Genomic DNA, 16421 nt, shown 5'->3' on the forward strand with positions numbered 1-16421 from the left:
TACCTAATGTGAATTGAATCTCACGAGACCGAAAGTTGAAGTTTTTGTGACCACATGTAGCACAATTTTCTTTTTTTTTCTTCAACTTGTTCACACCATACCGACATTGTCATATGTGCGTATCAGCTGGTATTCAGCTATCAGACATGTTCCTTCTGCATGTTGCTGTAAACGTGAATTTTGTAATGAATTGTATGTACTTGCCCTGGATGAGTTGTATTGATTGGACTTCACATGGAAATAAACTACACTTGTATCATCAACTACAGCTAACACAAATGAGAGTATGTTTATCTCTATGTGTATGTTTGTGTCGTCAGTTTTAATCAGATATTATTTTATGCACCGATGTTCAGTTTAGACCGGGGGCCATACACAGCTAGCCAGTTCTCATAATCCATCAGCAAACATCATAGCCATTGGGGCATCGTTTCATGAAAGTTGTCAGTCCTGACAATACTAACAGTCAGTGACCAAAGCTTCTCAGCCAATCAAAACCAAGAATTTTGCTGAAATTGTAAGAGACTGACATGTCAGGGCTGATAATTTTCATGAAACGGTGCCCTGAACTTTGTTGTGTTTAAGACTGAAAATCAGATAAATCACGCATGCAGACACCAGAGAAAAATACTGCACATACTGTACCCTCCATTTCTCACACTACAGCTTTTTCTTTGAACATCACTTAAATACATTATGGTACATGAATGCACACCCACACAAAATTCCTTTGGCTCTCAATTATTAGGACTGCTCACATGTGCAAAATAGACATGCACATGTGCACAAAACAAGGAGAATGCATTGTTGTAAAGCACATGATTTTGTGTGAAGTGAGTTTGCATTGTCTTTAATAAATCAAATGGACACAATGGTAAAGGTTTTGTCAAAATCATACACAAAATTATTCTCTCTGATTTAGTATCACAGGTTTTCATGCCATAGTGATATTGGCTACAAGTACACATGCATGGAGTTAAGCTGAGGTGATAATGTTGTCAACTTATAACTTCTCCATTGTTTTGTAACAAAAAAAAAAAAAATGGAAATTTTGTTTAGGTCAGTTATTTTGCACCTTCATGTATAACCATTTTGCTCCTCTTGCTAGGTTTTCATAATGTTTGTAATTCAAGTCTTGAATCTGCTGGTTCAATTCTATTTTGATATTGGTATGGAAGAGCACTTTGACTTTCCTTGCTATACCACATCTGAGGTATCTTAGGCAAAGTAAGTTAAAGTGAGGACAAGTAACTTTGTCTTATCTTGCACAATAGTCTTAATCAAAAAAATAAATAAATTGCTGTATTCAAATGAGATGATTCTTCACTCTGGGTCTGAAAGTGAGGGATATCCTGCACATTTTTCTGCTGATCATTCTCTCAGCTGATCCTACAGCTTTTCAATGCTGTAGCTGCTGGTGTATTGAGTTGCAAAGAGTCCATCATAATATGTCCGAAGGGATGCTCCATGATAACCTCTCCCTGTGCAGTCCAGGGAGGATCGGTGTCAAAACACGACGACTTTGGGCCCAGTTTTCTTCACCTTCGCCTTTGGCCTCCTCATGAACGCTTCTTCCGCGTCGGCGCTCATGTGAGTCTTCTTGTGCATTATTGCTTGTGCAGTCACCGACACAGTAACCCCTGATGGAGAGAGGGAAAACACAGAGAGAAAACAAAGATTTTAATTTTGTCAGGTTACCATAGTAAAATCCTACAAGCATACAGTAATGTAAAACCAGAAACATTGGCGGCATGAAATTTTGGCGAATTGGAGCCGACGGCCCTTTTCGCGACATGAAACTTTAGCGGATTGCCAACCATTAAAAACTTACGAGTATACAACACGTACTAGTAATACAGGGATGTGTTGAACTCGTGCATGCATGTTACATTCACAAATCTTGGCTCCTTGTGAAATTCACGAAAGTTTCATGCACGCAGAAATTCCTGGTTTCACACTATGCAAATGATGACTAGTGTGCACTGGGAGGGAATATACAGTATTATACAACACCTCAGAATGATGTCGAATTGTGATTGGCCAAGAACATGTCACATGACATTCAATAGAAAATACCTACCAAACTCATTAAGAGTGACAGCCATACAATAGGCCCCTGGCATGGGCCTATTGCACGGCTCGAAGGTACTATAGCACGGCTTCGTGGGGGGCTACTAATGCATGGCCGCTCACAGAGTTCTGTGGCTCACAGCAGCAAAGCGCCAGCAAACTACATTGTACGTGCTGGCCGGCTGCGCTGCGATGCGCTGCCGGTAAACAGACCAGTCGCGGCGGAGTACTGCAACGTTAACGTGTACGCGCAGCTACTTTACCTAGCTAGTTGCATGCATGGTTGCATGTATTGCGGCCTACCTACTGAGCACGGTGTGTTTTTAGTTTTGACTCTGATCTGCTACGTGGACCACAGTGATCCCAAAATCAAGACTTCATTTCAAGTTGAGAAACCGTAATTTGATTATTTTTTTGTGTTTTTATACAAAATCATTTTCGGAAATAGAGAAAGTCTAGACCTACTACTAGATCTACCGACATCTCAGGTAGGCTTAACAGTCAGGCCTAACTCGATCTAACGTTACGTACCACCGTAGAATGGGTATAGACCCTGCGGAGTTTGTGATTCCTGTGACTTTGTGGTCGAATCATGACGAGTGTTTGAAAGCAGTACACAGGGTGGTTTACAATTCTCGGCCTAATTGTTACATTTATTTTTGGGCCTTCCTGAGTTAGCGGTCACTAATTTAGTACTGTGATTGTGGACAAGGTGTTGTATAAAACGAATAATTTATGATTTTGTTCGTGCATTGGGGCACGTAATACCGCACTCGACGCGAGATTCGCCACTGGTCTATTCAACGCGGCGCTACGCGCCTTGTTGAATAGACCAGTGGCTTATCTCGCGCCTCGTGCGATATTCGTGCCCTATGCACTCACAACTCATAAATTATTCATATACTTTCTACCCAAAGGCTTGAGTTGCTATTGAGGTTAAAGAAGAAGTTCAAAGAAGAAGTTCACGGACTTATGATCCTCACCCACCCCCTCCCCCCCAAAAAAAAAAGTAAACCCCTTGGTTAGAACATTATGGATATTCCTGACAAGTCATTGATTATTATCACTATTTTAAGAGTTAGTTGTACTATACTTTCTCTCAGTTTTGAGTAACACATGCCTTCAACTTGGATCGGCACACTCTATATATAAATAATTTAATTTTTATGCTCATATTGCATGGTGTGCAAAAATGTAAAATAATTTCTTCTACCCCCATTGCAGTGCACACCAGAGACCATGTCACAAAACTTCCAATCTTTGTAAGCGACATTGTCATTTAGACTTGCGAAGTACTAGTTCAGACCTAATCTGTAAACCACTTGATAACAGATGATTGACTAAAAATTCTTCAATTGGGGCACAAACATATCTCAACAACATTATTTTCTCTGTCTTGTTAAAAAAAAAAAAAAAAAAAAAAAACCCATCAAACAACAGCATTACTCTGATCAGGCAATTGTTGCTTCTTTAAAAATGGAATTCACAAATATCTATTTTTCTCTGAACAATAAAGAAGGACTTGTAGTATATTATCACTCCCTTCCAAACCCCGAGAGAGTTACAAGACTTACACATTAGCCGATGTCACTGTTTCATGCAAACATGCACAATTTTTACCTTCCAGGTTTTGTTTTCGTTTCCATGTCTTGTGTGCCTTTCACCGAACTATTTGATTGATTTCACTCTATTTATGAAGGTAAACTTGCACATAAAGGGGAGTTCCTCTTACGACAATTATAAGAACTTGACACAAATTACCAGCCCAAGGCTTGGCATTCTAAAAAGATCCTTTTCCAGCCTGAATGAAAGAGGATGGCTCAAGCTCTACAAGTCTATCATCAGACCCACGATAGAATATTGTTCTATCAATTCAAAACTATCCTCCAGAAACACTGGAACAGCCATCCCCTAAAGTACAGCCCATATCAGAGGGACAGTGAAACCTAGAGGGGCAATAAGCAACGCTTTACGTCTCTACATCCAAGTAAACTCCAAGTAAGTAAATTTTGAACACACAGACCAAAAAGTGATCTCAAGGTTTCTCCAGAACAGCATCACTAATCACATGCGCCAAAATATGCAGAGAAATTCCTCATATACAGTATGCTCATAACCAGCATAATCGTCTCACCTTTAACGGGTTTCCTTATTGGGCAATTCCACCACCTGTGTTCCACAGAGCCACACTCCTTGCATGCCCCACCCTCTGGATAGAGCCCCCTGGGGTTGTCTGGACAGCTCCTGGACAGATGCCCCAACTGATGACAGATAAAGCACTTTGCATATGGGAATTCGCCTGCATGTCAGAATATCATATTAGTTTAAATGTCATTGTTTTGGAAATGGTCTCTGAGCACTCTGCTTATAACGGAGAGAATATACAAAAGGACACAATGTAAGCAAAGGGAATGAAATAGAGAGGAAGGATGAAGGGCATTTCTCTGTCACATTGCACTATTAATTCTATTTAGCTGTTAAGTTTTTGTTTGCAATATCAACCCTTACTTACCAATGGTAGCACTAACTATCACACAAATCTGCACGGATTTACATGGCTGTATAGTGTATCCATTGAAACTTTATTAGGTTACATTACGACCACAAAGTGATACAAAGATGCCACGACTCTGGCAACACATGAATGCATTTTCACACATTGTGATGACTGATTGACTAGTTGGGTGTTTCCATAAAGCTGTCAGATGGGTGAAAAGCATGAGGTAGTTTTGAGCCTACTAGTAGTTGTTATGGAAATCTCACTGAGGGCAGGGAATAACTTTCCTGTTATCGCATCATAATTTGCTATGCATTTTTTTTTGTACCTCTGCTAAATAACTTTTTTTTTTCTTTTTATGCAGCTTTCTGCCATAGAAAAGTAGAGGATGACATACGTAAAACTATTTATCAGCTGAAATGAATAATCAATTTGCATTTGAAAATTATTCCCTGGAGGGTACCATAATTGATCTGATTCATGGCATGGGTGATTGTCAAATAAAAACACAATGAGCATATCCAAACTTTGAGATTACATGGACTTCCTAGCAAATGAAGCAGAAATGACAAACAAGAGTATGAAGGAAGCATCTTCTCACCTTCTTCGCGTCTATCTACTTTGGCTGTGCACTTGCTGATGTCGTGCTCTGTGGATCCGCAACGGAAGCAGATACCCGTACCCTGTTCCACGTCCTCCTGTGTCTCTGGGCAATCAGCCACACCGTGGCCAGGCTGGCGACAGTGAAAACAGACCTGGATGGACAGGTAAGATGGTGGAAGGGATCAAAAATTGAATTATTTTCAATTTTCACTTAAGGTGATGTGTTTACACTCTTGACAAAACAAAACAGAACTAAAATTCACATAATAGACTAAATGGATACACTTAATTTTCTGATGTAGATTCAAAACTTTGGTACTTTATTATGATTCAAATGTTATCATAACCACAGAATTGGCATGACAGTGTCAAATGCTGATTGCATGATATGTGACCTTGGATCACAAAACCAGCAATAAGTCAGCAGGGGAGACTATGAATTTACATGTAGTTCAAATATTGCCAGAAGAGATTTCCAGCTTTATAAGCACTATTGGTATCTGTAACTTGCTCACATCTGATGTTCCTAATCAACTCACATTAAAGATAAAATCCAACATCTACAAAACTTTGGAGAAAGGGAGAATTTCAAGATAAGCATCTTTTGACATGTGTTGACTTCTGCAGTGTTGTGCATGGAGAACAAGAAATATGGGATTTAAAAACTGTCATATATGGACAGAATATTTGATTATCATGAGACCTTGCATAATCATGCAGCACATTTCTATTGAAGAATGTTTTACAATATCGACGTAACTGCCATCTTGCCAAGTTTTTGCACATTAATCACACACACTTTCATGTACCACAATGGTAAAAAAATGGACGGGGGAAAAGTCAACCCTAACAACAAATATGGTACACAAACACTGCAAGAAACACCACTTATTTTGAATCTTATGATATCAGGCTTTACATATCAACTGAAGAAGGGAATTTTCTACTCTGTTGGGAAGTACCGAGAACTGGATATGAACCTTGGTGACTGAAAGCACATCACTGGGAAATCAATCTGTATCACATACCGACTGAGTTTTATGATGCATAATTGTCTAACATCTAGAATCTCTTTAGAATTGACTTAAGTTGGGTGATTTTTTTTTTTTTATAGTATCCAAATTGGAAATCAAGGTACTGTAATTATAACCTTGTCTTACCATCTTGTCAACCTTTTTCTTCTTTCTCTTTAATCTTCTCTCTTCCCTTCTCTTTTCCCTCTTCTGGAAATGTTCTAGTGAGCCATAGGCTTCATCGACGCCACCTCCTTGCCCTTGAGAAGTCTTTGAGTCAATGTCCCTCCCTTCTGTTTGTTTCTGCAGGTCTGCCTCTATTACGACATCAACAATTGACTTGCTGGTGTTGACCAAGGGAGGAGCAAAGTCCTTGACTGACCGAATTTTCACGAAATCGTCCTCTTCTGGCTTAACAGTCTTCTTCTCCTTGATGCTCCCCTGTGCTGTTCCTGTAAACTTCCTCTTGCTCTGTATGTGCTGGAGGTTGGCAGCAGTTCCTTGCCTCTTTTTCCCCTGCTGTAAGTTTTCTGACTTTTTGTTGGTCCTCCGTGCTGAATCCACTTTGCGCCCACTTTCTCCAAATTTCTCTGTCAGTTCCTCCCATGAAGAGGCCTCATTTGGCTTTTTCTTGTTGGCATTGCCCCCTCTTGCCCAACGAGTCATTGTGTCAGATGTCCAACTTGTGCTGTGTTGCCTGGAACAACAAGCTTCAAACCTGCAGTTGGTACAATGTGTATTAAAAATGGGGTGAATGTCATGTTGTATGGTACAGCAATGCTCATCTTATAAACCAGCACACTGCTAATTCACTGTATGCAAACAGTAAAACTCTCATGGCCCACTGGCATCCGCATCAACCCTCTACCCAAAGCCTCTATGGACTAAAGGCATTTTATTGCTTCTACAAAAGTGGAGAGAATATGGTTATATCTTATATGTCTGTATATAAATTCATAAAGGACATCTAGTTTAACCATGAAATGGCATAAATGGGTTTCGCCAATCATTGCACATGATACTTGGTACCCAAATAATGCATTGCATGTATTACAGTCATCATAAGAGTCTGCTGGACACTGAAAACAGTAATCTTCACATTCTTAACAAGATAACAGAAAATTCAGAAACTTATCAACCTCGAGTTCAAATAAAGAGACCGGAGACCCGAGTAATAATTAAGGATTACCAGTACATTTGAGCATTTGGATCCTGACCTGTGTGATGAATGTGATAATTTCCTCTCACCTTCAAAAGCAACAGTGGGTTGTTTTCATTGTTGTTTTTCCTCTCTCTCTCTCTTTCTCCCAGCTCTTGTAACTCAAATTGAGTGTCATTAATTCATTAAGATTAAGAATACTAGAATCTACTAGAACTACTGTAAAAGTGGAAATTTTTGCGGTGTTGAAATTTTCGCGTATTTCTCGCAACCAGAAACTAACGCGAAATAAAAGCATGCGAATATTTTTGCTTGCCATGTGTTCCTGTATGTTGTGTCTTGATTTCGCGGAATTAAAAAAAAGCGAAACTCTTCTTACCTGTCCAAGCGCTGAAAATTTTACAGTTTTTAGCTAGTAAAATCTAACACAACAGTTACATATAACAACACCACGTACCCCTGTGTGGTCGAGGATTGTCATTTAATAAAAAAAGTTTACTGATTGGCAATAAATATTTACAGCCTAATTTAACAATATTTCAGTTTCCAATTTATGAATTATTTTCGGTGGATACCTACACTGTACCTTCAATTAGACTACGAGTCTAGTTCCTAGAATCTATTCCTGATTGTACGAAGCAACTGGGTTGTCGATGATGATGTGACACTTCACTTCAGACAAGAAAAATTAGACACTACTCGCGAGTCGTATGGTATGCTGTAGAGAACTTCTGATCCATCCAGCTAGCAGCTAGCTAGCTACTACTATTATTAGGGCAGACTAGTGTAGTAAACTAGTAAATTATTGCTTGGTAAGCGAAGCGCATGAGCGCAACTGTCTAATCCACCAATATCCCACAAATATTCAGGTGTACGGGACTACAATGAGCACCCATGAGCTGGTAATACACTGGTATAGTGGTAAATGCGAGTGACAGGAATGTTAACTTTACAAACGCTCGCATTACTCCTTGACACGAACTAACAGTAACGGCAACTTAAAATCGAAAACGAAAACTCTAACAACACATTAGTTAACATATATTTACCCAAATAAGCACGAAAATTGACTGGATAGTAGCGAGAAGCTTCGGTCTTTTCGACTTGGGGACGGCACACCACATGCAATGGTAGTCTTCAATCCAGACGTCAGGCACGCATTCAAAAACTCAATTCTTCCGAGATCTGCCTCGCGCGCCTGGCTGGGAGGAGTGAGTCACATTGGTTTTCGACACAGCTGTAGGCCTAATGCACTTGTTTCTAGTAATCAATTCCTGGGGTTGATGCCATCTTGATGAATATGCCAAAATGGCAGAATTTTCAGCATTGACAATAATTTTCCCTCCTCAGTTTTTGATTGATTGAGGCCAATTTAGGCCATTTATTCGGCAAAATAAAACACAATAACATGTAATAATGGCGTTTACAATGAGAGCCAGGCAGCCTTGAAAGCATCTTGTGCTTGTGTTAGGTTGCCTACACATGAAAATACAACTTTGCAATAGCAACATATATTACAACTGGTTCTGTGTGAAATCGAGTAAATAAAAAAAATCATCACATTAATACGTACATAGTATATACACACTCTCACACATACATACAACACACACACACACACACACACACACACATGCAGTTTACATACTACTCTACTACTCAGTCATGGCTAACTTTTCAAAGAAAGAACGCTTCAATAAGCACTTAAATCTAGAAAGAGTTGTACTGCATTTCAAAGCAGTACTTATTGAATTCCATTCACTTACACCTGTGAACCTAATAGAGTGGGATCGTACAGTCAAACGAGTAAAGGGATACCGTAAATTACTTCGGGAACGAGTGGAATACATATGAAAATAAGAATTTGTTAGAAACATATTATCAAATACAGAAGGGAGCATACCTCTATGATATTTAAACATAAAGATAAGGATATTCAATCTGACAAGTTCATGCAATGGCAAAATCTGTAATTTGAGAAACAATGGCAGACTGGGGCTATAATATGGGGCATTACTTATTAAACGTATTGTTCGTTTTTGAAAAAGAACAAGTTTATTAATATGCACATGATATGTTTTTCCCCAGATTTCATTACAGTAATTTAAATGTGGCAACACAATAGAGTTATAAATAATAATCAATATTTTTCTAGGTAAAAAATGTTTGAGTTTTGGTAAAATCCCAACGGTCCGTGAGATTTTTGAAGAAACATAAAGTTTCCAACTGAGGGATTCACTGATAAGTATACCTAGAAAAGATATTGATTCAGTTCTTTCAATAACATTGTTATCTATCATTAAAGTATCACTATTCAACGATACTTTATTAGTCATAGAATGAAAAATAACATATTTTGTTTTATTATAATTCAAAAATAACTTGTTACTCTTGAACCATTCATTTAATAATTGAAGTTGTGTATTCACTGTCCTTATCAATAAAGCAATATTCTTATGTGAAAACATAACCACTGTATCATCAGCAAAAAGTGAAAACTTAAATACACGAAAACAATTTACTATATCATTAACATAAATAAGAAAAAGCAGAGGACCCAAAACAGAACCTTGTGGTACACCAATATTTACAGAGAGATAAGAGGATCTGACACCATCGACCATCACATACTGTTTTCTATTGGACAAATAATTTTCAAACCACTGTAACTGTACACCTCTCACTCCATATAGATACAATTTCTTAAGTAGAATCTTGTGGTCGATGGTGTCAAATGCTTTAGACAAATCCATGAAGACTCCACAACAATAATTACCATCATCAATTTTCTGCAAAATATAATCTGTGAAGGATATTACGCTAGAACATGTAGAGAAATATTTTCGAAATCCAAATTGTTCTGGTATCAATATATTATTTTTGGTTAAAAAATTAGAAAGACGATTGTACATTAATCTTTCCAAAACTTTAGCAAAAATAGAAAGAATTGCAACCGGCCTATAATTTTCAATACATTCTGGATTATCCTTCTTAAATAACGGAACAATTTTAGCTATTTTAAGATTATCAGGGACAACACCAAACTGCAAAGATAAATCATAAATATAACAAAGAGGTTCAACAAAACAATAAATGCATTCTTTTATAATTCTTGGCGCAATATCATCAGGACCGCTTGCCTTTGAACTTTGAATAGATAAAGATATATCTATTATTTCATGAGTAGATACTGGTGTACAGAAAAAAGACTTACTGTTTTGATATGAAAAATAATCAGTAAAATCACGCGAAGTGTTCGGTACTGATGATGAGAGTTTTGCTCCAACATTAACAAAATAAGAATTTAACTGTTGCACAATATCCTGTCTCGATGTAAGCTTCACATCATCATGATACATACATTGAGGTAGTGAGTCATCTTTCTTCCTTCCAAGTACATCATTTATACATTGCCATGTTTTCTTCATATCACATTTTAAAGAAGTAAACTTATCAGTATAATATCTATATTTTGAATATCGTATAATGTTTGTAAGTCTATTTCTGTAGTTCTTGTAATTCTCAAAATATATAACACTTGGATTCTTCAAACTCAATTTATACAACTTATTCTTTTCATTTATAGATTTCAATATACCTTTTGTAATCCAAGGCTTTCTACAACGTGGGCTAGTATTTAAAGGAATAAACCGCAGTGGAAAACAACTATTATATACAGAGGAAAACATTTCAAAAAAGATATCATAACTTTCATTTACCCCTTTCTGGTTACAAACATTTGACCAATCAATTAATATCAATTTTTGTTTGAATAATGATATATTTTTATTTGTTATACATCTTTTCCTAATATATTTCTTTCCTTTATCAATCACAGCCATACATTTTGTTTTAAATATACAAAAGACTGGAAAATGATCGGAAAGACCGTCATAGATGATACCAGTCTGGAACTGATAATTCAGCAAAACATTTGTATAAATATTATCAATCAAAGAAGCATGTTTGGTAGATACACGAGTTGGTTTTGTAATCAAAGGGTATAAATTAAACGAATACATCATATCCAAAAAATCTTTTGTTTTATTATGTATGCCAGATTTTAATAAATCGATATTGAAATCTCCTGTGAAGTAAATATCTTTCTTTTCACATTCCAATTTTTCTAATACATTATGCATTTTGTCAGAAAACGATGATATATCAGTATTTGGTGGTCTGTAAATACATGCTACAATTACAGACTTTTTCTTGATGACTATTTCAATAAAAAGCATTTCATAATCTGGTGTAATACATGATAAATCCTTGCGTAATATATGTTGATAATCATTGCGGATATACATAGCAACTCCACCGCCAGCCTTCTGAGTTCTAAACTTATAAAACAAAGAATAATTATCAATATTATAAAATTTAACATTTGTATTTTCGTTAAACCAAATCTCAGAGAGTGCTATAACACTGAAACTATAATCAAGTGATGAAAGCATCACATTAAACTGATCAAAATTTTTGGGGAGACTTCTCACATTTAAGTGAAAAACTGAGAAATCTGATTGCTCATAAGAAAATCTGGAACGGAAATCTTCATCAAACATATATTGACATTTAAACCTTGCTAATATTTGATTATGGTGGTAATGGTAATTTATTTCCGTAAATATAAAAAATCAACATTACAAATCATGTGATACAAAAACTCATAAATAATACGGCTGGATAGCCTCGCTATCATCTTTAGTATCTGTATCATACGATATTTCATTATCAAAATTCACTGAATTTATTTCAAAAGGATTTATTACAAGTGAATAAAATTTTGATATATCTACATTTTTTGACAAATGAAAGTACTGATAAAGGGTAAATTTGAATTCGTTGTCATCACATATGTGATTAAATGGTAGAATTTCTGATACACAAGATATACACAGCCATGACTGAGTAGAAGTACTGCAATGCACACACACACACATTCACTGAACAAAGTAATAAACCAATACCAGAAAAGAAATAAACAATACAATCTGTACACGAAAATGTGGCTTAAAACATGGAAGTAGCCCAGAATACATACAAACAATAAGCTCTCTGAGGAAGTAACAAGAGTATTGGTAACCCCGTCGCGGGGCGCTGTAACACAGTGTACGTATTTGTCCGTATGGGGGTCGCTGCTGCGGTTAGAGTATTGGCAGATTACATCTATAGAATGAGGTCATCTTCACTTCGTATCATCTTTTTCACAGTTTTTCCACCACTAGCAGGCAGAAGGGCGATGACCTTGCCATCTACTGTCCACGCTGCCAGAACCTTTCTGTTCTCTCGAGTTTTTGCCAGGAGTGCTTGGTTTTTGACTGTCAGATCCTCCACAATGGAAATTCCAGATCCCTTCAGCTTTCTCCTGTTCGCAAGTATTTCACGTCGCTTTTTGTAGGCCGATAGCTTCATGATGATTGATCGATGGTGTCTTGTTTGTTCCCGGGCGTTTGGTGTTGTCGTTGACTTTGGTGATTTTCCAGTGCGGTGGCAGCGATCTACATCTCCTGGCGTCAAGGTGATACCAAGCCGATCACGGATGATGTCTGCTGCAGTGGCCTCAGTGTCTTCGCCAGGCCTCTCCTCCACACCGAAGATTCGAATGCAGGAACGTCGAGAGTACTGCTCGAGGTCATTGACCGTGTTGTTGACTTTCTGCAGCTCACCACTGAGGGTCGTCACAGTTCTGAGAAGACTGAGACAATGTTGGTCTAAAAAAAGTTTGAAGACTTCCATATGTTACTGTTAGTTTAAAACTTATGCTTGTAGCTCAGTAGGCCTACCTGGTTCTAGAGTACGGTAGCACATTTTGTTACATGTATGTAGGCCCAAATGTCTTTCCAAACATCGATACTTCTCCCTTCAATTCCTGGTTACTTCTTGTACTTCTTGATTTGTTTTGTTTTTTGTTTTTTTTTTGTTCTGTTTTTTTTTTTGGGGGGGGGGGGGTGGGGGGGGGGTAGGGGGATGGGTTATTTTGTTTTGGAAAAGTCATATTTGTTGGTCATTTCCTTGTGGACTAAGCATAGGTAAATACAAAAGTCACATGTTGCAGTAAAGTTTTCTGTCTGAAGGTTGCTACTGAAGACATACTGGTACAAAATCTTGATCAAGTTCACACAAATTTATCAAAAATTATTTTCAAAATATATATAGGCAGTCAGATTGATGAAAATGATATTTTTCTTCATCTTCACAAATTTGCACACGCAGTGACTTAAAGGGATGGTACAGTGTCTGCTGAGATGGGGTTTGAGGTTTCCAATATTTGTTGATGATGATTGTTTGAGATGAAGAGAAACCTGTCATGATCATATGAAAAGGCATACTAGAATATAATTCTAAGAGGAATTCAAAGCCTATTTGATGAAAATTGGTTTTGAAATGGCTGATAAATCCAAAATAAAGCAATCCTAATAAGAGGTGGGATCCATCTTCTATTAGGATTGCTTTGTTTCACTTTGTTTTCGGAGATCTCCGCTATTTCACAACTGATTTTCAGCAAATAAACTTTGAATTCTTCTTGGAATTGTATGTTTTTTTGTTTTTTTTTTTCATTTCATAAAGTGATTTCTAAGTATCTCACAAAAAGTTAAAAGCTGAATTCTCACCTCAACCAATACTTTACAGTGGACTCCTGTTATAACGAAGTCCTCAGGACAGGTAGATTTTTTTCGTTATATCAAAATTTCCTTGTAACCCAACAAATAAACAATAAAAATACATAGAGTGGATACTGATGCGGCCTGAATTTTTCCTTCGTTGTAACCGGAATTTCGTTATAACCATATTCGTTATAATGAGAGTGCACTGTACCTTCCCTTTAAAACTCCAGCAATAGAGTCACAGGGGTCTAGGGCAATTACCCCAGACCCTTCCCCTGGCCCTGTTCCTAATCCTGAACCTAACCCTAACCCTAACCCAAACTGATCTCAACCCTAAACCTAACCCTAACCCTAATCTTAGCTCTAATCTTACCACTAACCAGTATTTAGCCGGGGGGGGGGGGGGGGGGGGGGGGGGGGATTGCCCTCAGAGGGTAATTGCCCATATACGGTATGGAGTCACAAATGTTTGTTTGTTTGTTTTTAACCTACAGGTAGAAACTGAGTGCAATTAACATTGCAAAATATACATTTTAAGGTGTGGTCTATACTTAAATGTCACTTTGGTACATATGTAGTCATCACTTAACTTGAAGATGCAGAGGTGTTCATTGTATCAATAAAAGGCAATTCCACTCTTATGCTAGAGTTGGCTTGACTGAGAAGATTTAAGTCACAACAGAACAGTAGAAATTTCATCAAAAGTGGATGAAATGAAAGGATAAGTTCACCTCATATACATGTGGACTGAGTGATTGCAGCAATATCAGTAGGACACATCGGTTTGGGGAAAATCAGACATTTGGTTCAAAAGTTATGAATTTTTAAAAGTTTCTACGCAGTCACTGGTGGATCAGAAGATTACTACAGTTTATGATGTCACATGTGTAGAATGATATAAGGAAGACACACATAGCGGTATATGCATAGAGAGAATTCCACAAAATTTCATTTTTCGAACAAAATACTGACATATGTTGAGGGTAATATCATTCTCCCTGCCTTTTGAAAGAGGCAAGTCAAGAGCTTTTTTATTATGCAAGAAAATTTAAAATACTGTATGTTAGATTCTCTTTATATCAGTCTAGGTATGTGACATCACAAGCTGTAGTAGTCTTCCTATCCGGCGATGGTGGCATCCGAAACTTTAAAAATTAAGAACTTTTGAGCGGATTGTCCAACGCACACACACATAAATATATACGTGTATCAATACACACACGCACACACAAAACCTTGCGTAAATCAACAAAACAACAACTTAAACACATAACACATGTTTACACAGAGTTAGCTGTATCTTCAGCTACCTCTAGTTGTTGCACAATATGATTGTTGGAATACATGTATATAGAAAGGGCAGTTCAGTCATGAATGTAATGTATGAGAGGCCAAAATGTATGATCAGCTACACTGACAACCCCTCGTAATATCTTGATCACAACACTGTACTGCACTGATGCATTTCAGTTTCAATGTGAAATCCAGAGGGAATCAAGAAAAATATTAATCTGGAACTGTACTATTACCTCCACCAAGGGAAGAACTTATGTTTTCATTACCGTTGGTTTGTTTGCTTGTCCGTGTGCAAAATAACCCAAAAAGTTGTGAACGGATTTAGATGAAACTTGCATGAAAGGTTGAGAATGACACAAGGAACAGATGATTAAATTTTGGTAGTGATCCAGAAACTTTAATGGGTTTTATGAAGGATTTTTTATATTTTGGCAGGTAGGGTCAATGAACTTGGCAGTTCAAACTGCGCATTTTTGAGGTTTTTATATGCGCACTAAAAAGTGCGTGCTCTAGTTTCTGCTAGGGTGAGACGCGCCGCGCGACTGAAGGTTTATGATATCACAAAAGACTTCTTTATTGGGAATAAAAATCTGGCGATTTTCAGCATGCATACGTATGGGTGGAAATCACTGATCTCTATGGAAGAACAAGATCATTGGTGGAAATGAGCTCCTTGGCGGAGGTCTGCGCTCTCTGAGTGCTTCTCTTGTTTGTACTGGATCTGAAGTGAAATTGGTATAGCAGCGCTGCATTTCCCATGCATTAAAGTGAGACGCTTTTGACAATGCCAAGGTCCAAGAAAACTTTGGCCACTTTTAAAATCTAGAAACTTTCCCTGCTGTGTTTCACTTCATTTCTTCACATCCAACCAGCATCAAGACAGCACAGGAAAGACATTGACAAATCAGTGAACAACCAATATCCACAGATGTCGAATAGCAAAAATGAAATCATTTAATGATCATAATTCGGCTACGATGCCAGTCAATGGTTCAATTTGATAAGTTTGTCAACAGAATTTAGTATTCCTTGTGGGTCATACACTAAATACTATGAAACCCATATCATGAATAAAGAAGATATTCATATCTACAACCTAAATACAATAAATACAGATTGATTTAAATGCTATTTAATATCTTAATGTTAGTTTCACTCCTTATGTTACACAACTACTT

The 16421-nt window shown here is 37.3% G+C and overlaps 1 protein-coding gene across 1 annotated transcript; it reads right to left on the bottom strand.

The window, feature by feature from the left end:
* Nucleotides 1-1339: 1339 nt before the first annotated feature.
* LOC139721208 (uncharacterized) lies at nt 1340-6849 on the bottom strand. Its single transcript, XM_071632533.1, has 4 exons — nt 6331-6849; nt 5169-5322; nt 4205-4369; nt 1340-1640 (listed from the first exon to the last, which is right to left on the bottom strand). The coding sequence occupies exons 1-4, from the start codon at nt 6847-6849 to the stop codon at nt 1507-1509; spliced, it is 972 nt and encodes a 323-aa protein (XP_071488634.1). The 3' UTR covers nt 1340-1506.
* Nucleotides 6850-16421: the final 9572 nt, after the last annotated feature.

The sequence above is a fragment of the Diadema antillarum genome, unplaced genomic scaffold (assembly GCF_040938485.1).
Source record: "Diadema antillarum isolate AM-2024a unplaced genomic scaffold, OU_Dant_1.0 scf00000140, whole genome shotgun sequence".
NCBI classification, from domain to species: Eukaryota; Metazoa; Echinodermata; class Echinoidea; order Diadematoida; family Diadematidae; genus Diadema; species Diadema antillarum.